Consider the following 24296-nt stretch of genomic DNA (forward strand, 5'->3'; position numbering starts at 1 on the left):
TGCTCTATGGAATAGAGGCAGTATTACTTACAGTAAGTTCTGGGGTTGGCCTCTTCTCCCCAAAGCTCCAGGCTATGGGTGGTCACTCCACGTCATCATTTACTACACAGTCCTTTTAACCATGCATTGTATGTGAAGGAGGCAGATGTGTGGCTCCTTAGAAGAGAGACTTCACAGGACCATTTGCACAGCTTGAGGAGGGACCCTGCTGGAGTAAGGAATAAGGTAAGTATTATACCTTGTTCATCCAACCCTAGGCTTATTCAGTGTTTACTCTTGCAGTGCAGGCGGGGGACCACCATAAGGGTATTTTTGTCTATACACTCTGAATGTATATAAATACTTTTCAAGCATATCATTTATAAATTCAAACCCCTACATGAAGTTTAAGTATGTTTAGAGTTAGAGTGTGAAATTGTCTTTTTTTTACAGGAATACATAGTGGGCATTAGGACCAGGGTGCGTTGTGCAGAAGTATCTGGCAGTGCTGAACTTGTGTGTGAAGGCGAGGCAGTGTGGCTGCCTATTTACAGTACATCTGTTCATCAGATCTCAGTGCAGTATCACAACAGTGCAGGGATCACACATCTGTTCTTGTTTCCCTACGATCAACTGGGATGAAATGATAACACTGCACCAGCACAAGGCAATGAAAATCCAGTCTGTAAGATGACATTTAGAGGAGAGGAAATATTTTATTACTACCATGTGGCATTTCATTGAATACTTTTTATCCTGAAGAAATCCAAGGGATTACGGTGACCTGTTTGTTTATCCTATATATTTCCTTACATTGACTGGAAGGAATTTATCTGCAGAGGGCTGGTTGGTTTAGAAGAGAGGAAAAAAAAAGAAAAGAAAATATACACAGTAGGAGCATGCAAGTGGAATGCAAGGAGGAAATACGGACCTGTATGGGAAAATACATGTGAGGGAAACTGATCTGGAATGAAGATAATTGAAAATACCATGACGGTGTGTGTCTTACTGTGCAACCAAAAACATGTTGTTGAGGAAGAGGTGCAGATCCCTGCTGTGCCAGCTGCAAGTCCTGGTGCTACTACTGGCATTGGTACTACTGCTGGTGATGGTGGCTATTCTGGACCCAGAGGTACAGAGTGAGGACAGCTCTGGTTATATTTACCAGCACCATGGCACTGGGCAAAGATGGGCAGGTAGCTACTTATTGGATCAGTCTGAAGATGCCAATCAGTATAAAGTAGAGCTTCTTTCACCACTGTCTTCTCTAAGGGAAGAGGAGCTTATTGCCATTAGGATTCCTGGACACAGTAAAAGCCTTGAAAAGATCAAGAGAAACATCTACAAGATAGTGAAGCACTCCCAGAGAAAGAATGAAGTTAATATTTTAACGCAGAGTGGGCAGACTGAGAATGGGAGAAACAGACAAGAGTTTGATGAGGATGGAAACCAGAAAATTTCTTTACACAGGACTGTACCTGAGGGTCGCCATCCATTGTGAGTATTGATAATGATGATCTGGGAATAATGCTACACATAAAACAGAATGCCTTTGGGATGCTGACCATAGACATGCTGGTGTCAGCACTGTAGACATGGCAGCCTTAATGCAATACTGAGCCTGGCAGTTCCATTAAAGTTGGAATAGAATATCTCCTCTGGGTTTGTCATATCACACAAAATGTTTCAGTGCCTGCAGTAAAGAGTAGCGACAAAGCATATGGTCCTAGAAGTACAAGTGTTGTTCTATACTCATCAGTTTTCCAGGACATGCAAGCCTATTAAGTAAAGAGCTGCACAATGAAAGGAATACAGGTTCTTCTCAATGGAGGAGTGTTAGTTCTGGGCAGCTATAATTTTGGTTCATTTTTCCAAATTGTTTAGACGATAAGTTTCAGGGTTTATTTTGGCAGATCGCCGCCATTACTAGTTAAAAAAAAAACAATAAAAATGACATAAATCTTTCCCGTAGTTAGTAGACACAATTACTTTTGTGCAAACCAATCAAAATCCGCTTATTGTGATTTTTTTTTTACCAAAAATACGTAGCAGAAAACAAATTGACCTAAAATGTTAAAAAATTTTGATTTTTACATTTTTTTTTGAGAATTTCATATAAACAAAATTTGAAAAATATTATTTTTTCAAAATTGTCGCTTTTTTTGTTTATAGCGCAAAAAGTAAAAATCGCACAGGTGATCAAATACCACCAAAAGAAAGCTCTGTTTGTGGGAAAAAAGGACGTCAATTTCATTTGGGTACAGCGTTGCACGACCGCGCAATTGTCCATTAAAGTCACGCAGTGCCGAATCGCAAAATAGGCCCTGGTCTTTGAGCAACCAAATCCTCCGGGGCTAAAGTGGTTAATTTAAAGACTCCAGTCTGTTACACTTTTGTTCTTGGGTTTAGATACACTAGGCTAAATTCACATTGAACCAAAATTTTAGTTACCAGTATGAATTAAACCTTCAGCTAACTGTTTTAATATCCCTCATTTCCTTTCCCTGCATTTATTTGTTCTTCCATGTGACCAGTTGGTAAACCATAGAGAACAATATATATGATTACTAGAAGGGCCAGGAATGATGAGTGGGAGCTGTGGGCAGTAATGGTGGGTAAAAGCAGTGGGCAGGAACAAACCAAATCTGCATACGCTGTAGACAATTGCTGCAAAGTAAGATCATACTTTGGAGCAATTGTGTACAGCATATGCAGATTTGGTTTGTTTGGATTTAGGGATATTTGAGCTCTGGGACATAATATCTAGAATGGTTCATTTTAAACAACATTCACCATCTGGTAAGCTGCACACAATTTAACTGCTCCGATACCCCTGAGCCAGTCTTTGCTCTTTGATCTCTGTTTAAGCTCCCGTTCCTTGAGCTCACCATTGATGCTTGGGCAGTTTGATGTCTCCTGGTGGTGTTAGGTGATGCTCAATCTTCTGTTGATTTTTTAATGTACTACTATTTCTGTCCACCAGAATCCCCTGAGGAAGACTCTACGAGTTGAAAAGCGTAGGGGTTATTACTGGGCTCCACAGCCCATGAGGCAGATTTAGAGTAATATGTGTTGTGTCCTCTTCATTCATTAAATATGTGGCATTTTATAACCCTCTTTAATGCTTTAAATCATATTCTAAATAAAACTATTTTGTAATTGCTTTTATATATTTGTTTTTGATTATACAAGTGGTATCATTTTCATTTTTAGAGATAGGCGAAACTTATGCCTCGTACTCACACGTCGATAGTTGGCCGTGAATTTTCGGCCAACGTCCAATCGGCCGATTTTCGGCTTGTTAGTATGATGCTTTCGACAACCGACTCCGACTTTTCGGCCGAATAAAATCTGGTGTGCAGGCTATAAAATTTTTGTTGGCCGTCACCACAACGGCCGGTTTTCCGTCAGTCAGTACAGATTTCTGCAGACAAAAATCTGATGAGCAAGACTGGGCATGCTCAGAGATGAAAAAACACACATTTTCATTTTTAGAGATAGTCGAAACTTATGCCTTGTACTCACACATCTATAGTTGGCTGTGAATTTTCGGCCAACGTCCAATTGGCCGATTTTCGGCTTGTTAGTATGATGCTTTCGACAACCGACTCCGACTTTTCGGCCGAAAAAAATCTGGTGTGCAGGCTATAAAATTTTTGTTGGCCGTCACCACAACGGCCGATTTTCCGTCAGTCAGTACAGATTTCGGCAGACAAAAATCTGATGAGCAAGACTGGGCATGCTCAGAGATGAAAAAACACACGGAAAGTAAACCATCACATGACATTACTTCTGAAGTAGATTTTTGTTGGCCGAGAAAATTCATGTGCAGTCTAGAGCACATTTCAACCAACGCAACAACACTGGACATGAGTCGGCCGATCGGTCGGCCGATAATCGTTGCGTGTGTACGAGGCAATAGGAGCCATGTTTTCAGTATCAAAAGACCCAAGACAAAATGTGTTTCTTCAAGTTTCTGAAACTGAAAATAAATGTACCTTGGAGCAGCTGTGCATAGTAACCAATCAGTTTTTAGCTTCAGCTTCTTTAGTTAAGCTTTGAAAATGAAAGCTAAAAGCTGACTGGTTGCCATGCCTAGCTGCTCTAGATTCAGTCTGCTCCAGTCTTAGTGAATTCCTCTCAAAATGTTAAAGGCTACATTTACCTTTGGGACTTGTTACATACTACAATGATATTATGGGTGTAACACGTTCCAGCTTGTGCCCTGCTCACCCCTCTCACCCCTTCCCCGGTGACAGCAGAAGCTGTCACATTTTAAAATTAGCACAGCTGTGCGGGGCTATGTTGGAAGAAATGTTTGCAGGAGGCTGACATTACCTGCCCTGCCACCCCGATCCACTGAATGCTTTGCGGGCTCCTGTAGGAAAAGTAAAGAATGCACACTTTTGTTTTTGCAAAAATATGTACATTTAATCATTTTTTTTTAGCCTTTTAAACTGACAATGTTATAATCCTCAAATAACCTACTTACAATACTTATTAATAAAGAGACTGAAGGAATTTCTTTGCCTCAAACATATTCAGTTCTGATGAGTCCACAAAACTTTTATAAAAATATTCAAGAATGTTATTAGAAGCTATTTTATATCGACCAAGATGTAATTTTGGTTTAGTTGTATTATTCATGGCTTTACTAAAGTAAAATATAATTTCAGCCATGACCTAGAAGCAATGCCCCTGGAGGATAAATTAATTATAAAATAAATAAATAATCCTAACTTTTATATCTTAACATACTATGCTTCAAAAAAGTTATTTTTTTGTAAAGCACAGTACTGATATGCAGACACAGCATGACTATATATAATGAGGAATAGTCACACAATTTATTGCATGATGATTCTCAACTTTAGTAAATCAGCCGAGCAACATGTGGCATCTGACAGAATGACATAATGTAAGATCCAAAGTATTCACGTATCACTTCTTCAATGTGCATAATGTAATTAAAGAATTTTGAGAAAATTTGGGCTGGAGGAGATCATGCTTGCTTCTTGATGGTGCTTGGGTGATGAGTCACTGAATCTACCCAGCTTTAAAAAAAAGAAAAAATTTACAATATACTAAGAAGCAGGTGGTGGGCTGTTTATTAATTGTCAACTTTGATTTTATTATAGTTTATAGGGGTTGGGATTTTTTTTCATTTTTTTATTTTTACTTTTTTTGTAGTTTGTGAAATGTGAGATTTTTTTTCAATAATGAATTAATAATATGCACCTACTACTTTTTTTTTTTTTTTGCTTTTTGAATGGTTTGTTAGCCTTTCATGTGTTTTTTTTTTTTTTTTTTTTGCAAATTCTAAAAAGGCATGGTTTTTATACCATACCATTCCCTGAGGGAAGAAAGATGAAAAGCAATCCTGAGAGTTTAAAAAAATAGCAGGTAATCCTGTCACTATATTTAGAATATATTTTGTGTTTGAAATTATAATTCCCTCTAATTTGTGTTATATTGCGTGTCTGGAGCTCAGTGCTAGCAGTATGCAATACTTCATACTGTTGATATTTCTTCAAATAAATTAGCGTAAACTCATTTATTAAGTATTACAATTAATAGTTTACGGGCAACCAACATGATTTAAGTACTACTTTTTTTGTATTAAAAACATTTTTGTATTTAAAGCCCAATTTAAAAAAAAATGTTTTCAACAGAGAAGTCAAGAGTTAGAACCTCTGTATTTATTTTTTTATTGTTGTCTATAGAAAAAATCCAAAAATTTGAGTTGTCACCTCAACAGCAATAGAGACGGAAATCTTCCAGTGGGGACACTGTTTCAGTGACATCTGTCTAACAGGGGTTTCCCTCACTTTGAAGAGATTTCCTGTCACTTCCTGTTGTGTCTACAGGACAGGAAGTGAGGAGAAATTTCGCCACTGGGACAAAAATGGCAAAAAAAGCCTCTGATTTCCCTGCCTCCACTTGGGCAGTGGTTTTGCCCTTCTCTTCTCTATTCAAAATTGTCTTGGCTTTAATTATACATTAGTGAAATCTATTTTCTTTGCTACACACAGGTGTCACCAGCAGATTTACAATGAAAATCTCCCTACAACCAGTGTCATTATCTGCTTTCACAATGAAGCCTGGTCTACATTGCTGAGGACAGTACACAGTATTCTAGACAACTCTCCCAGAAGGATATTGAAGGAAATTATCTTGGTAGATGACCTCAGTTATCAAGGTAACCACTGATATAGAAAGACCTAAAAACTTTGTAATGCGAAATACAGTGGCTGGCAAATTTTTAAACGGGCTAGTAGCCTGGCTGTCTCTGGATTTAACACTTACAAAATCTCCTACCTATCAGTAGATATGGTGGTATGGAACCAGAGACGATCTTGGAGATTCACAGCTCCTAATCTGCCTAATCAAAAACCAAAAAGGCCTTTGAATCAACATAAAATCCAGGCAAGCAGCATTTTTTAAAGAAAAGATCGTTAGTGGCGTCCTCCATATTCCTAGGAAATAAAACTCCGGAGTCTGCACAGAAATACCATTACTGAAAATAATATCTAAATTTACTGTCTGTGCAAATTAAACTGTTTGTAAACTTTAAAAATTTACTTTTTGAATTTGTTCTGTTAAAAATAGCATTGGAAGTTTCTTGGTATATACAAGGTGTGTCTAAAAAGTTTGGTGAATGGTCTGATAGCTCAGTGGCAACATGGGCCAGGTACGTGAGCATGCACATGGCTATTCAGAAACATGTCGAGAACCGCCATCTAGCGTTGAGTACACTTGACCATCAGGGCAAACTCGCTGCGGGCAGTTGAACATAGAGAGATAGGGTTTCAGTGCAAGAGTGAACATCAAAATTTGCTACAAAATTGAGGAAAACAGCGATGGAGACGCAATAAATTTTGGTGCAAGTGTACGGGATGGAAGCCACGAGCAGAAAATGTTTTTACGACTGGTTCAAACGATTTTGCGACAGGAAGGATGAGGATGAGCCACGTTCAGGTTGGCTGTCAACAAGCAGGACTCCAGACATGATCGAGCAAGAGAGAAAAATGCTGGCCCGAGATCAGCAACTGACTCTATGATTGATGGTGGAGGAATTGGGCATTAGCAAGGACACAGTGAGCATCATCGTCCACAAAGATTTGGGGAAGTGGAAGATCTGTTCCCAGTTTGTGCCACACAAGCTGATAGACGAACAGAAAGCAAAACGGATGGAAACCTCTAAAGACTTCATTGCCATTTGTGACCAGGATCCATCGTCACAGGGGATGGGACCTGGTGCTGCCAGTTCGATCCAGAATCCCCTGATCTTGCACCTGCAGACTTCTTTTTGTTTCCCTGCCTGAAGAGCATCATGAAAGATGCACATTTTGCGGCTGTGGCGGCAATGCAAGAATGTGTGACAGCGGTTCTGCGATCGATGGATCAAGGCCTTTGCTGAAAGTTTCCAGAAGCTTTATGAACGTTGCCAAAAGTGTGTTGTGAAGGATGGCAACTAGTTTAAAGGCCAGTAAATGGAAATTAGTTTGTGTCTTCTATTTTGTCTGTTTTCTGATACAATGCACCAAACTTTTTGGACATACCTCGTATGTTTGATATTTGCAAAATACTAGTTGAGCCTGTTAGAAATTCAGAGATGTCCTGTGACATATGCACACTTTGGTATCTCCAGGAGGCTAATCATCTACAAAACAATGTTAAAGGACATCTATGGTCACAGCATACACTTTTCATTTTATAACATTAGCATTGTAGTAAAAATACAAACAATAGTTATTTTTGGCAAACGAATACAAGCTTACTTGAAGAATCTCCTATCATGTTGTGAGTGCTGCCTGTCTGCTGGGCATCTCTTTCCGCAACTTCCTGAATTCCCTTCATGCTTTGGAGCTTCTTTTCTGCTGTTTACCTTTTATTACTAAGGAATAATACTCTATATCCCATTGTACCCTGCTGCCTGCAAACAATGATTCCTGTACTGACTCCACCTTCTGAAACTCCTCCTTCTCAGCACCTCTATAGTTCAGAAGGCAGGCTCTGTGAAATGTGTGACACAGCATCTGCTTACAGGGCATATCGACTACGTGTCACAAAAATTAACAGAGTAAATGTGTTGGGATCTTCAAAAAAAAGTAGGACTACCCCCTCTGGGAGCCGCTGATCGGGACCCTTCAGCCCCTCTGACACACTAGGTTGATTGTACAAGCATACAAACAAACACTGTGAAACATTGAGAGTAATTCTTAATACCCAAAAATACACTTTATCATGAAGTAGTCACCAAACCAGTTCGCAAATATACTGCTACTCAATATACTGCTACTCAGAAAATAAATTGACAACTGTAGTAGCACAGTTTAGCATACAAATTGGTTAACAATAAGGGTAAACATAGGATGACATACTGTATAATGCCCAGGTCAGTATAAACAGTAGCAACGCCACGTACAATGCAACAGTGAACAGGAACTATACTGCCAGTGTGCACTAATAGTGCAAAGGGGATTGGTTTTATGGGAGGAGCAATCCTTAAGGTTTTTCTTCTGCCGGCTATCCTTGGGGCCCTTTAAGATGCGTTGGTACACTTAATGATAATCCTTTTAAACCTGCATGCAGTAATGTGTGGAAAGGTGCAGTGCAATAAAGGTACAGAGTTACATGGATGCAGGCTAGAGGTGGTGACAGTTTGGTGTAACTGTGGCCCAAAGTTGATATAGATGCATTATGGGGTTGATATGGGTGTACTATAGGCCTGGTGATGGTGTAGTATGTAGTTGTTGTGCTAGAAACCCTGCTCTTAATGGATCAGTTCTCTCAGTGTCAGTGAAGGGCCAGCAGCCCTCTCTCCAATTCCTAATAAATAGTGGTAGGCTCTAGGAATGGAAGGGATCCCCTTCAGTCTTGTCCTGGGGCCCCCTTGGTCTTGTCCTGGTGCCTGCCATTCAGCGATGTGAGGCAGAGAGCAGATAAATGCTCTGGTCTCCCTCTGGCCACTGTGCAAAAGCAGAAGTGTGGGCAGTGTTGTTAATCCTTTGGTGTCTCTGTTCCCAACCTTGGGCTTGAGCCTCGCTGACTTGGCCTTCTGCTGCCAGATGTGTGTCAATGGACTCCCCTGGGCTTTCCCCAGGTGGTTTAATAAAACATCCTAGTAGGCTTCTTTTGCTGCCCAGAATCTATTTAGAACATGTAGTTCAAAGAGTCCATCGCCCATTACATTGCTGCTGTCTATGACCACAACTCCCAGGATACCAGGCACTCTGCAATAAAGTCTATAGGCTCACTTGGCTTTAGATCTTCCTCTACTGGTCGGAGGAGGAGGAAAGTACAGCAAAAAATTAATCACAGCAGAGGAAGAGAGGCAAGTAAAGGGCAGTGTCTCCTTCTGCATGATGTTGTAGCCCAGCACCTGTCTATATAAGTTTAAACTTCAAGATCATTCGGATTAATAGGAGTAGACTAGAAATAATTGAAATGCAATGTGGAAATGAATATATGCGCTTTAACATCTGTGTGTACAGGGAATATAAAACAGATGTATATTTTTGGAAATACACTGATAGACTGCAAGTTTTGGAATAAACCCTTGAGGACAGTAATAAAAAGCTGTCATTGCTTACTTGTTCCTAAAGGTCCATGCCCCAGGTCTCCATTACATAGCAAATTACTAAAATGAAGCAAGCATTTGGCCAATAAAGTCTGAAAAGTTTAAATTCAAGCACTGCATGCTTGTTCAGAGACACCGATTCACTGGTAGTGAAGATAGGATGATGATGATAGATCCTAAGCCTTTCAAAACAAGTCAGCAATAGCAGCTTCCATATTTTTACATGTGTGATAAAGGAACAGGAATGTCTAAATAGACCCTAGCTCTTTAGTAAGAATGTACAAAGGGTCGGGAGTTGACACTGCTTTGTGCCCTACACTGCAGAACATGATTTAGTGTCACCTAGTGTAATCACGTTATTATTCATCTAATTGCTATGAAACTTTGAACACTCCTAATTTCTCTTTAAGGGACAAGTCAGAGTTGCTTAAAAACTGAAATCCAGAAGTTACACAAAAAACACCCTTGCAGTGGAGCCACCTCACACAACAAGGGTTAAATGCTTCTTATATTTAGGGGTGGAGGAATAAGCTTTAACACTTACCTTATTTCATGCTTCATTAGGCTTTGCGTGCTCTCCCCTTCTCTCCAACATTACATGTTGGTGGTGGGCCCTCTCCATCCTCATGTACAACGCAGGGCTAATGGTCCTGCATTGTTCTTAGTGATGTCAGTGTGCGGCTGCCAACTAAAACACCTTAGAGAAGAATAGCCTGGGAGAAGCCTGCCAGAGCAAGTCATAAGGTATTACAGCTTATTTCTCTTTCCCTAGACTTAATTGGTATTTAACCCTTGCCATATGGGAGACAATTCTCAGAGAACGTATTCAAATGTAGTTCAGCTTTAGGGAAAAATGTGAAAATAAACAGGGCTCTACTTGAAGATAGGGTAAGTTTACACTACCATGCTACCCTGTCCGTTTTTTCATTCTTGTGTATTTTGTCCAGGTCATCTTAAGTCTGCCCTGAGTGAATACATTTCTCGAATCGGCGGAGTGAAGCTTATCAGAAGCAACAAAAGGCTTGGTGTTATAGGAGGTCGTATGCTTGGAGCAGCCAGAGCAACAGGGGAGGTTCTGGTCTTTATGGATCCACATTGTGAATGCCACCCAGGCTGGCTAGAGCCATTGGTGAATAGAATAATGAATAACAGGTAAGACATTTTCTGGAACTGCACTGCTGCCACCCTACAAAATGTGTGTAATAATGTCAGAAAAACAAATGTTGGAGGTGTTAAAACCAATCAGATTGTTGCTTTATTTCTGATCTTCAGGCAAACAGTACAATATACAAAATACATATACATACACTATATTACCAAAAGAAAAGATTATTCAGGTTCAGTGTTTTATCCTGGAAATTGCCAACATCCCTCTAGAATATGTAGAAAGAGAATTCCCCTAGGGGTGGGATTTTTGAGGCAAAGACCAGGACTTGAGTATACTTAGTGAAGAGTTTATTAAACAATGGTGTTACAAATTATATGCAAAAAAAACATGTATTAAACAGACAACAAAAACCACATATATGTTATAAAAACATGGCCATAAATACGTCTCTGATGTAGAGGCTGTCCGAGATATCTGAATAGGACCAGACGCGTTTCGGTCGATTTGCCTTTTTCAATAGTCCAACAAGAGGAACCAGATCTCAGACTGGAAATGTAAAGAGCATCAATCAACACTTAAAAATGACATTTGTATGAGTAGTCATGTAAAAAGTAAGAGTTTACAATGTATATATATTACATAGTATTTGTTTTGCCAAAGAGTATAGATGTCATGTCAATAAAGTGTTAATATGAATACATACCAGATAGAGGAGTTCTCTGTGAGACGGGACGAAAAAGACCATGTGGAAAATTAAAATCTTATCGGGGTACATGAACCCGCGTTGCCAAGGAGCCGCCAACTGATGTATACTCAGTTGTAGTTCTCTGTGTTTACAGACCATACATTGTATGTTGAGATAATACATATCTGAGTTTAGAGGGGAACCCCCAGGGTGTTGTTCCTAAGCTGTGGGGAGCAAGGTAAGAGGGTGAACTTCCACATTAAGTGGTGGCTATGTTCCTCCAATCCTAGTTCCCACAAGGATCCCCGAAAGTAGGTCCGCATTGGAGGGCGTCTATAGGGAAGAGAGAGGGGAAAGAGATAGAGTAGGTAAAAGTAGAGTTTTCTGCAGAGTATTATGACAAGTAATTAGGAAGGCAAAGATGGAGTATATTACCGTATTAGTTTGTAAGGTTGTACTTGTCTTGACTACGTCACTATGAGATATATTGTACCGGGCTTCTCCAGTACTAAGTCCAATATTGGACACGTGGTCTACAGGGTAATAAGTAAGTTAGATGTATTAATTGTATAGAGGCTAATGGACAGCCTAAAGGAGGCGAAATGGGAGAACCGTACCCAAGGGTGTGCAAGTAAAAACTGTCACCTGTAAGTAGGATTTGTTCCAAGAGAGAAAAAAACGCTTGGATAGCAATGCAAGAAAATAGCTAGGGTGCAAATAGTAAGAGAAAGGGTCAAAAGATGTGTAAAACACCATAGGGAGAATCCTATAATGAGATCATGCAAATATCGGAGTATGTAGCCTTGAATCAGGAGGAGAAAGTGCTTAGTCAAGATTGTAGCGAGAGAAAGTAGCATCCAATAGCAAAGTGGGAAATAGAAAGCTTACCTGTGTGACCCAGAGTCAGTGAATAATGACGGCGCGCTCTCAATGGAGAGCGCCCGCCATTAAGTACGCCCACGCCTGCGCAGTGACCCATGTCGTGGGTCCCGCCCGCAGGCTATATATGGACCAATGGGGATCCCCCATGTCCCGAGCTCACAGACGCCGCCCACATTGGACGTTGGCCGCGGCGTGCGTTACGGGCACGCCAGCGCACAATATCCGGTCCTGTGGATCCGTACAGTGACATGATCCTGGAGTCCGTACAGGGGCGGAAACCGCCCCCTTTGTGCGCTGGGGGGAAGAAAGGAGAATGAGGGAACATTATTGTCGTCAAACAGTATTGGGGCACCTGCCTTTACACGCACATGAACTTTAGTGGCATCCCAGTCTTAGTCTGTAGGGTTCAATATTGAGTTGACCCACCCTTTGCAGCTATAACAGCTTTAAGGCTCGGTTTCCACTACCGCTGCTACGAAGTCGTGCTACTTCTAGCCCGACTTCGTAGCTAAAGTTGTTTGCAGCTTTCAGTGAGACTTGTCCCTCATTATAGAGGGAAGTCGTACTGAAGCCGGCTCAAAAGTAGTGCACGAACTACTTTTGAAGTCGCCGCAACTCAAGTCGCGGCAGTGGAAACGGGTCGAATTGAAATCAATGGCTTTTGACTTGCTGTGCGACTTGACATGTGTCAAGTCACACAGCAAGTCGCACTAGTGGAAACCGAGCCTTATTCTTCTCTGAAAGGCTGTCCAATAGGTAGAAGTGTGTCTATGGGAATGTTTGACCATTCTTCCAGAAGCTCATTTGTGAGGTCAGGCACTGATGTTGGACAAGAAGGCCTGGCCTGGCTCGCAGTCTCCACCCAAAGGTGTTCTATCAGGTTGAAGTCAGGCCAGTCAAGTTCCTCCACCCCAAACTGCTCATCCATGTCTTTATGGACCTTACTTTGTGCAATGGTGCGCAGTCATGTTGGTACAGGAAATGGAGCATGAAATTGTCCAAAATGTCTTCCTATGCTGACACCATAAGAGTTCCCTTCACTGGAACGAAGGGTCAAGCTCAACCCCTGAAAAACAACCCCACACAATAATCCCCTCCTCACCTAAATGATTTGAACCAGTGCACAAAGCAAGGTCCATAAAGACATGGATGAGTGAGTTTGGGGTGGAGGAACTTGACTGGCCTGCATAGAGTCCTGATCACAACCCGATAGAACACCTTTGGGATGAATTAGAGCAGAGACTGCGAGCCAGCCATTCTCGTCCAACATCAGTACCTAAGCTCACAAATGCGCTTCTGGAAGAATAGTCAAACATTCCCATAGACACACTCCTAAACCTTGTGGACAACCTTCCCAGAAGAGTTAAAGCAGTTATAGTTGCAAAGGGTGGGCCACCTCAATATTGAACCCTACAGACGAAGACTGGGATGCCATTAAATTTCATGTTCTCTTTCCTGTGAATGGGATGTAGAGAACAAGACATTTTTGCCTCGTTTGATATCCCCCTCAAAGTTTGTCCAAGTGTTTTAAAAAAGTTTCCCTCCTGACCTTACATGAAATGCTTTCTACTACAAAGACATCTTTTGGGACCACACTATTTGGATAATTTCACTTTAACAATTGCTAACAAATTTTTCACATGCAAACTTAATTGCTATTTAATTGAAACGTATACTGTAAACCAGATGTTAGCAGTAAACTCCGGCTTCTAAATATAGTTGTTCCCATCAAGTACTATGGTTAAGATTCCGGCCTTGAATTTGTGGTCAATGTTTTTCATTATTTGAAGGTCTCTAAAATGCCTTTTTACAGAATGGCTGTAAGTTTGTACAGACAGGTTCTCCCTTCTGATTGTATCTTATTATTGCTATATTTGTTTTCCTTTGCAATTGTATGTTGTATGTGTCTTATGTATGTTGCTTACCTTTCCTTGTATCAACATGTAAGGCAGAGCAGGAAATGAGTGTGCTATATAAATCATCACTAAAAAGATATATGTGACTAACAATGTTAAAAAAATCAGACATTCTCAGGCAACACCAGATGTTTGTAGCACAAAAAAAAATATTTTTTGACTAACTTCACACACTTTGCTTCAACATCCAAATCACAGAAATACGGCCATAGCAGTAATAGGGAAATTGGAAGTAAATAAAAACTGTCCCATGTTGGAGTGAACTGTTGAGTAAGTCTCCATTCACATTGATCCGACTTGTCAGGCGACTTGTCAGCCTTACAAGTCGCGGTCCTCCCGCTCCCACAGTGTAGTACAGGAGCCGTGCTAATAGGAGCGACACAAGTCGCTCCGAATTAGAAAAAGGGTCCTGTACTACTTCGGGCGACCTGGAGGCGACTTGCATTGACTTCCATTATGTGAAGTCTGTGCAAGTCACGCCGAATTCCCGGTGCACGAAGTAGTGCACAAGTCGTGCCGCTTCAGTGTGAATGCGGGCTTAGTTGCACATTTATCTTTCATTTATTTATTGCATGTATTTATATAGCGCAAGTAATTTACACCTCACTTTACATGTATTGTACATTCACTTCAGTCTCTGCCATCAAGTAGCACACAACCTAAGGTCCCTACTTTATATGCATACATACACATACTAGGGCCTATTTACATACTAGCAGGTTCTCGGAGTGTGGGAGGAAACCTGAGTACCCCAACTATTAATTTGTCACATATTTGACACAATTCTGCAAAAAAATGTGTCTTTAGGTTTCTCTGCAAATTATTTTTCCTTGTTCAAAATATTTTATTAGTTTAAGAGCATTTAACAAAAAGATAAGGATATGGAAGTCATTTCCCAAATACATGAAAATTGCATAGCACAGGGTGCAAAAAGGAACAAAACATATCTATCAAGTTTGAAGTATAGAACTATATTGCAAAAGTGGAGTTCAATCGGGGTAAAGGAAAGAGGGAGCAAAGCCATGATCTTCTCCAGGACACCCCAAAAGGGATCAAACTGTGGCCCGGAGGGAGACCATACAGTAAGAAAATCAACATACAAACGAATGTAACGTCAGAGTTATAGGGCATCAAGAAGAACTATGTTCCGTTTGGAGCAATAAGATAATAGGAAAAATGTAGACATGGGGTGTTCTCTAAAGACACCATGACCTAAGTATTTGGAAAATAGATGACTGTAGCTAAAAATATTTGTATTTAAAGAAAACCATATAATAAGGGTGTAGGAAAGAGAAAAGAGAAGTAGAAAGGAGGAGGGAAGAGCCAAATAAGAATAGAGAAAAAAGTCTGCAGAGTCGAGAAAAGGAAGGAAAGAAAGGTAGAACGTAGATCTCGAGAATAGGGCAGGAATCCACATGATGCATTAGCCGGTACGGATAAGGTCATTACCAAAAAAGTAGAACAGATTCATTAAAATCTGGAAGAAAAATTTTAGAAATCCACAGTCTCCAGATGGAGTCAAAGTTGCTCAAGGTTGCGTTATCCAAAGCTGTCATTTTAGCATGTAACATGGCACAATTCATACGGTGCTTGGTTTCAAGGAATTTTAAAGAAGGGGATTTCCATGCTTTGGCTCTCATCTGCTTTGCAGCTGTGAGGAGTTGGATAAAAAGTCTGAATTGTTTACGCGAAAGACAATCGGGTTTAGCATTCAAAAGAGCCGTTACCGGGTCAGGTAGAATTTGGGTGTCAAACATCTTGGATGCAAGATCAAAGATCTTACCCCAAAATGAGGTGACAATGGGACAATGCCACCAAGTATGTAGGTGTGTGCCTAACTCTGTACAGCCGCGAAAGCAGAGTCCCGAATGGTAAGGAGCAAATTTGGCAATCCTGGCAGGAACCAGATACCAGCGCATGAGGACCTTATAGGAGGCTTCAACTGCAACAGTGTTGGTGGAGGAGAATTTGGTATTAGTTCAGATGTTCAAGCATATTGTGTCATTTAAGGTGCAACCAAAATCGGATTCCCATTTGTCTACAAATGATTTTTATTACATTTCCATTACCCTTCCTTCTCCATATAGCTTTACTGCCTGTAAAACTCCACCACTTGGCAGGAGAGATGTTTGTGACAGTTTTGTCAGAGTTGAAATAGATTCATATACACCTTACAGGAACATTGCATGTTCTGCCATTTGTGGCACTACATTGAATCAGATCTCTAAAGAGTATCTACGACATGTTGTGCTCAACATGCAGCCTTTGGGTACCTTTAAAGCCTTGTGCACACTGCACATTTTGCTAACTCATCTAGACTTCTAGACTCTTCTAGACTTTCATCCTGGCAGCAGAGTTTTGGCAGAAAAAATACTTGGCGTTTGTAAATGTGGTAACGTGTTTAGGCACATCAAGCACTTGGAAGTTAATTAATTTCATTGTTCAGAATATTAACTTTTTCTGGCCATAGAAATAAATGAATGCTCAAGCGCAAAACGCTCTCAGTGATTTATACATGTTTAGGTGAGCCAAGCATTTTTTTTCTGCCAAAACTCTGGTACTCCTAGATGCACTGGCTGTGTGTTTTTTTTTTATGCCTCTAAACGCCAAGCCTCTAAACCACTCTTTATCATAGGGCCTACCACCCCCCCAACACTTGGCCAGTATTTACCATCAATTGAACTTCCTGTGTACGAGAAGTGTCATATCTACTGGTACCTTCATACACATGGTATGAACCTGTCCTACGATCCGTCTTTTTTGGGAATCGGAGGTTAATGCTCCTAATGATCCTTCTGACTTTGTCTTGAGACCTGACCTACTCTTTCTTTAAATTAATATAAAGGAGGATGTGGAGGCTAGCAGACAAGTTTTTTCTCACCTGTGCAACTTTTTACGCAAGACTGGAAATCTTGTTGAGCTGGAAATTGCCCTTGCTTCTGACTGTAACTACCTGGAAAAAAGGCTATAAACTTGTTTCCGCCTATAAGATACCATATGAGAGCAGAAACTGTCCTAAAAATTCTATAAAGTATGGTCAGTTTGAATAGATGCCCATGGACAGGATGTGCCTGCTGGAGTTTGATTGGATTTCGCTCCTTCTCCCCCCTTCCTCTTCTTCCCTCCCCTATTCCTTCCTTTCCTGCCCCCTCCTTCCCCCCCCCCCCACACACCCTTTCTCCTTCCCCTTATTCTCCCTTCTGACCAATCAAGTGGCCCCTATCTAATTAGACACACAAAGGCCTATGTATACCTGAAATGGCTGCCTCATTCTGGCCTTTGTCTTAGAGCGCTCTGCCTGGATAACTATTTACCTTTCCCCTTCCCTATTACATATGTTTGGTACCTACTACTTTTTATGCATAGGAGCCCCATGCACAACCCTTTTCCTGCCACAATGCCTTAATCCATTGTAGTATATAATTATATCTTTATATTGTAATGTATCCCACTTTACCAGCTGCATTGTTCTTGTCTGTTACACTGTTGACGGCAGCCTTGTAAAATATTCAATAAACCCTGTTCTGTTAAAAAAAACTCCTCTAAATGCCCATGTGTGCATGGACACATAGGTTAACATTCAGGGGCATTTAGAGGCAGAAAAAAAAACAATGCCCAATGCTCCTAGGAGCAGCAGAAAAAAAGCGTCCAGTGTGCATGAAGCCTTTAGGCAGCAGAGTGGCAGCAGGGTTCCGAAACTGAAAATTATTTCAGTGTTCCAGCAGCCAGAACTGAAAGATGGACTAGGGGGTTAGCTTATGCTAGCCATACATGCCAGTTCAGCAGAGACTAGAAAAATTTCAATCCATGTATGGGCACCATGGTTGCACGGAAATCCATCTACCAATCAACTTCTGTACAACTGTGTCGGGTTGTTCAGCTGATCATTGTTTTCTGATTGCATGGAAGGCTCACCGCTGTCTGAACACAATAGCATACTGGGAGGATGTCCCCATCCACATCGGTTGTAGATCAACTTTTTATTTCTTTCAATCGCCTGGTTTAATGAAAAAATTATGAATTAATGGATTGGCTTACGCTGCCATGACCACAGATGTGCACAGGGGAGTAAATTGGGGTGGGTTTACTTTCACTGCAATGACAGCCAATACAGGGGGAAGGTGATGGATTAACTTTCACTGCCATGAACACTTTTGCAGGAGGGGGAACGCTGGATAGTTTTCTTTACTACTGACCACCAAGGCAGGAAGTGGCATGGGGGGCTAAATTTCAATGCAATTGACTAGTAGAGGGATAAAATGTTACTACCAATGTGTAGGGATGAGTTTTGACACCAGTGCTTGGGGCTATAATTGTAGCCGAAGACACCAATATTGGTGGTTGTTATTGTGTCTATTGACACCAGTGTTGAAGGTTATTACTGTATTGAACTGACTGACACCATCTCTGGGGGTTAATGTTTTCATCAACATAGGCAGGGCCGGTGCAAGGACTTTTGACACCCTAGGCGAAATCTAATTTTGATGCCCCCCCCCCTGGCTCTGCCCCTGACTGCACCCCCTTTCCCCTGCCCATGTATACAGTGTAGGTTGCAGGGGTCAGAAGTGTGTAGTGCACAGAATGCAGGGGAGTGCAGGGTTGCGGGGTGCGCTACATACTGCGTGCAGGGTTGAGGGATGCACTACGTACTGCGTGCAAAGTTGCAGGGTGCTCTTCGTACTGATTGCAGTGTTGAGAGGTGCGCTAGGTACTGCGTGCAGGGTTGAGAGGTGCGCTAGGTACTGAGTGCAGGGTTGAGGGGTTTGCGCGAAGTCTTGAGTGCAGGGTTTTGGGGTGCACTAGGTACTGCGTGCAGGGTTGAGAGGTGTGCTAGGTACTAAGTGCAGGGTTGCGGGGTGCACTTTTTGGATAGTGCAAGGTTGTGGGGTGCGCTAGGTACTGAGTGCAGGGTTGAGGGGTGTGTTATGTACTGCATGCAGGGTTAAGGGGTGTGCGTTAGGTACTGAGGAGGGGGGGGAGGAGAGGGGGATGGAGAGTAGGAGGAATGGAGGGGGGGTGGAGAGGAGGGGGTGTATAAAGAGGAAGGGGGGGTGAAGGGGGTGGAGGTGTATGGAGAGGAAGGGGGAGGAGAGGAGGGGTGGATGGAGAGGAGGAAGGGGGAAAGGGGGGGAAGGGGGTTGGAAGGGGGGGAGAGAAGAGGTGGAGCGGATTCTCAATTAGTGTAGGCTGCAGAGTGCATGCTGGGAGTTGTAGCCCGTCATCCCAACAGCATGATGGATGTGTAGCCCCTCAGAACCACTGCAGATGGCATGCTGGGCATTGCAGTTCCTCAGGTTTACTGCAGAGGGCATGCTGGGCATTGCAGTTCCTCAGGATCACGGCAGAGGGCATGCTGGGCATTGCAGTTCCTCAGGATCACTGCGGTGGGCATGCTGGGCATTGAGGTTGCTCAGGATCACTGCGGTGGGCATGCTGGACATTGCAGTTCCTCAGGATCACTGCGGTGGGCATGCTGGGCATTGCAGTCCCTCAGGATCACTGCGGTGGGCATGCTGGGCATTGCAGTCCCTCAGGATCACTGCGGTGGGCTTGCTGGGTATTGCAGTCCATCTGTCTCACTGCAGAGGGCATGCTGCCCAGCGTGCCCACTGTAGTGATCCTGAAGAACTGCAATGCCCAGCATGCCCACTGTAGGGATCCTGAAGAACTGCAATGCCCAGCATGCCCACTGTAGGGATCCTGAGAAACTGCAATGCCCAGCATGCCCACGACAGTGATCCTGAGGAACTGCAATGCCCATTGGGGGCATGGGAGCATTGGGGGCATGATGCTGGGCATTGCCGTTCCTCAGGATCCCTGCCGTGGCCATTGCAGTTTCTCAGGATCCCTACAGTGGACATGCTGGGCATTGTAGTTCTTCAGGATCACTATTGTGGGCATGCTGGGCATTGCAGTTCTTCAGGATCCTTACAGTGGGCATGCTGGGCATTGCAGTTCTTCAGGATCACTACTGTGGGCATGCTGGGCATTGCAGTTCTTCAGGATCCCTACAGTGGGCATGCTGGGCATTGCAGTCTGCCAGCTAAGTATCTTTAAACCCAAGGCAAGGCCATGCTGAGAGCTCCCCTATGGTACTTACTGCAGACAGTGAAGTTGTAGTAGACAGTAGTCGGCTCCTGGCGGTGAGGGTCGAGCAGGTGACACTTTTGGCTACAAGTCATGTGGCTGCTCTGACAATACACTGACTTCTCTCTGAAATTCAGCACGCTGCTCACTCACAAACCACGCCCCTTCTCCGGCAAATTATACACAGCTATGCATAGGCAGTAGTTGGTCCCGCCCCCTCCACCTTCTTCTCCACCCACCAACCACTGTTTTGTCTATGCAGGGAACAAAGGGGTGGAGCCCCGCATATCGGCCCCGCCCTTCCCGACATCAGAGAGTCTATTTGACAGCTCCAGGCCACCTTCTTCTCCGCCCACCAACCACCCACCGCTGTTTTCTCTAGACCAGTGGTTCCCAACTCCGGTCCTCGGGACCCACCAACAGGCCAGAATTTAAGTATTACCTTGGGGAGATGCAGACTACAATACTGCAATCACTGAACAGCAAATGAGATCACCTGTGATGTTATTTAGTTATCTTACAAACCTGGCCTGTTGGTGGGTCCCGAGGACCGGAGTTGGGAACCACTGCTCTAGACTATACAGGGGACAAACGGGTGGAGCCCCGCATATCGGCCCCGCCCTTCCCGCCATCACAGCATCAATTTGATAGCCAGCTCCACCTCCACTCCGCTGGCTTGGGATTCAAGGTATGCTGTTCCTTTTCCACAAGTGCGGAAGGCAGAGAGGGGGAGAGAGAGGAGAGCGAGGAAGGCAGAGAGGGAGGGTGGGCGCCGGAGGGTGGGTGCCGCCCCCACTGATGTGCGCTCTAGGCCGACGCCTACCTTGCCTATAGGTAGCGCCGGCCCTGAACATAGGCAGGTCCAAAATGTTCTTCAAAGGTCCTGCAATTACAGGATTTCCTCAGTTTTCTGCGATGAACGATGCAGGACATCAATTAACCTGAAAGACCGAGGACATCTAGTAGGAGAAAGCAGATAGCAGGTGCCTGGAGCTGGTTTTTATTACAGCCTTTCAGAGCACAAAAAAGCAAATTTATGCATGTGTTGACACACCCCTAAAGGGCTCTAAATAGGACTGAAATGGCTTCACCTATATATATATATATATATATATATATATATATGTGTAATGATATAAAGTGCAAATGTAAGCTCTGTAAAAATGCTAGGTTTTTTTGTTTATAACAATATAAGAAGCAAAAGCATTCTAATGCCTCTTTACATTCTTTTTTCATGTCATAGAAATAGAATAGTGTCCCCTATTCTAGATGTCATTGACTGGAAAACGTATGACTATTACCACTCGCCTGATCTGAGACAAGGAGTGTTTGATTGGAAACTTGATTTTCACTGGGTTACTCTGGCAGAGAGTGAGGAGAAGGTGCGACAATCTCCCATCATTCCATTCAGGTAAAGTTTATTAATGTAGCCAAGATGAACGTTACAAAGCTTTACTTTGCTTGGCCTTATTTAACATGGGGATCAGTTAACAGTGGCGATATACAAAGTATGTGCCCACACTAACCAATTCGAAATCCTCTTTCATGATCTAAAGTCTACTGCATTACACTGAAATTGGGTTTCCTGGGCATCACCAATACTCTTTGCAAAAAAAAACAAAGGAGAGAGCTCACAGCCGCCCTAGCATAACACCGTTTAATTAAATAAATGCAAATCCATTAAATATAACTCACAAGTGCAAGAAGAGTCATGCAGATCAATTCCCTGTGCCCCCAGGGAGAAGGCGATTCTCTCCTCAGCCACTCGTCCTACACTTGCTGGCAGCTTCCTCCGACCTGTGACATCCGGGAGTGTACACTTCCGCCTCCAGGTGAGCCGTCCGATGTGCACATGCGCTCAGACCAGCTGGCGCCGCACAAGCGTGATGAAATGAGGACAACCGCTCAGAGGACACAGACAGTCGGGTACACAGGGGGAAGAGATCTCCTGACATGACAACAATGCGATTGCTATGACAGCGCGTTTCGGAGGGGTGGCCTCCTTCAGGTCACAAGGTCAGGGTGACCTGAAGAAGGAGACCACACCTCCGAAACACGTTGTCATAGAAACCACATTGTTGTCATATCAGGAGATCTCACCCCTGTGTACCCGACTGTCTGTGTCCCCTCAGCGGTTGTCTGCATTTCATCACGCTTGTGCGGTGCTGGCTGGTCCGGGCGCATGCGCACTTTGGATGGCTCACCTGGAGGCGGAAGTGTACACTCCCAGATGTCACAGGTCGGAGGAAGCTGCCGGCAAGTGTAGGACGAGTGGCTAAGGAGAGAATCGCCTTCTCCCTGGGGGCACAGGGAATTGCTCTGCATGACTCTTACTTGCACTTGTGAGTTATATTTTAATGAATTTGCATTTATTTAATTAAACAGTGTTATGCTAGGGCGGCTGTGCGCTCTCTCCTTTGTTTTTTATTTGCACAGTTTTGGGCCATTACCCAGTGGAGAGTCAGGAGAGCTGAAAACGCCCCACCATTTTTTTCACCGCCATCAGTTTTGCTTAATAGAACCCTGAGCCTGAAACTCTAGCCTAGGATGTGCGCATGGACTAGTAAAGTTTTTCTTTTTCTGCACCACTTCTCTTTGCACTTACTTTTTACTGAATAAGTTCATGACTACAGTAAAAAAAACAAAAAAAACAGCACTTTTGAAAACATAGTATGTATTTCCCAGTGTATAAAACTGCAGGTGCAGGAAATGCTTTCACCTTGGGGATACATCAAGCTAATGACTTGCTTTTTGATACCCCTCGGAAAGTGCTACTTATAAAAAGATTCCCTGCCCACCTTATGATGTTAATGCTCTTACATTCTTATAAAGTCTTAAGGTAAGCTTGTAATACATAAGTAATAATAAGATGAAATGATTTATAAACATTTATTACCATTTCGGTGACTATTGGGCCAATGAATAACTTATAGATTGTGATTTTAAGTGTTTTAATGTACATCATGTAATAATGTGCGATATTCACCCAGAACTCCTGTAATACCAGGAAGTGTAATAGCTGTCGATCGTCACTACTTCCAGAATATTGGAGCCTTCGATACAGGCATGGAGTACTCAGGAGTCGAAAATATTGAGCTTTCTCTTCGGGTGAGTTAACATATCATGAATCATAGTGAAGAAAATAAAAGAAAACTAAACTCAAGGGAGAAAATATTGGAAGGAAAACACAAAAGAAATCTATGTGCTCAGATAAGAGAGCAATTTTACAGCTGACTGAGCACTGCCATTATCGACCCACTGGTTTTATGAAAGGTGACAGCTAATGTCACATGCTATAAAAACACAAATGCAATGTAGTGCAACAAAGGGGAGACAAGTACTCATAAACTACATACTGGGTGATAATAAATAAATTATATATATATACAGGTATATATATATATATATATATATATATATATATATATATATATATTATTTCACAAAGGTACATCCCTCACATTTTTGTAAATATTTTATATCTTTTCATGTGACAAGAAATGACACTTTGCTACAATGTAAAGTAGTGAGAGTACAGCTTGTATAACAGTGTAAATGTGCTGTTCTCTCAAAATAACTCAACACACAGCCATCAATGTCTAAACTGCTGGCAACAAAAGTGAATACACCCCTGAGTCAAAATGTCCAAATTGGGCTCAAAGTCTCAATATTTTGTGTGGCCACCATTATTTTCCAGCTCTGCCTTAACCCTCTTGGGCCATGAGTTCACCAGAGATTCACAGGTTGCCACTGGAGTCCTCTTCCACTCCTCCATGACGATATCACGGAGCTGGTTGATGTTAGAGACCTTGCGCTCCTCCACCTTCCGTTTGAGGATGTGTTTGGAGTTGTTATCATGTTGGAATACTGCCCTGCGGCCCAATCCCTGAAAGGAGGAGATCATGCTCTGCTTCAGTATGTCACAGTACATGTTGGCATTCATGGTTTCCTCAATGAACCCCCAGTGCCAGCAGCACTCATGCAGCCCCAGACCATGACACTCCCCACACCATGCTTGACTGAAGGCAAGACACCCTTTTCTTTGTACTCTTCAGT

General features: G+C 42.6%; 1 protein-coding gene across 1 annotated transcript in view; it reads left to right on the plus strand.

The window, feature by feature from the left end:
- The first annotated feature begins 522 nt into the window (after window positions 1–522).
- Window positions 523–24296, plus strand: part of GALNT15 (polypeptide N-acetylgalactosaminyltransferase 15) — a 43193-nt gene continuing 19419 nt past the window's right edge. Inside the window, exons 1-5 of the mRNA XM_082257430.1 lie at window positions 523–1476; window positions 6012–6178; window positions 10510–10714; window positions 21484–21651; window positions 23231–23348. Coding sequence (XP_082113556.1) covers window positions 1004–1476; window positions 6012–6178; window positions 10510–10714; window positions 21484–21651; window positions 23231–23348 — 1131 coding nt within the window. The 5' untranslated portion in view covers window positions 523–1003. The remainder of the gene's footprint in view (window positions 1477–6011; window positions 6179–10509; window positions 10715–21483; window positions 21652–23230; window positions 23349–24296) is intronic.

Source organism: Pelophylax lessonae (genome assembly GCF_965119305.1).
Source record: "Pelophylax lessonae genome assembly, chromosome: 5".
Classification (NCBI taxonomy): Eukaryota; Metazoa; Chordata; class Amphibia; order Anura; family Ranidae; genus Pelophylax; species Pelophylax lessonae.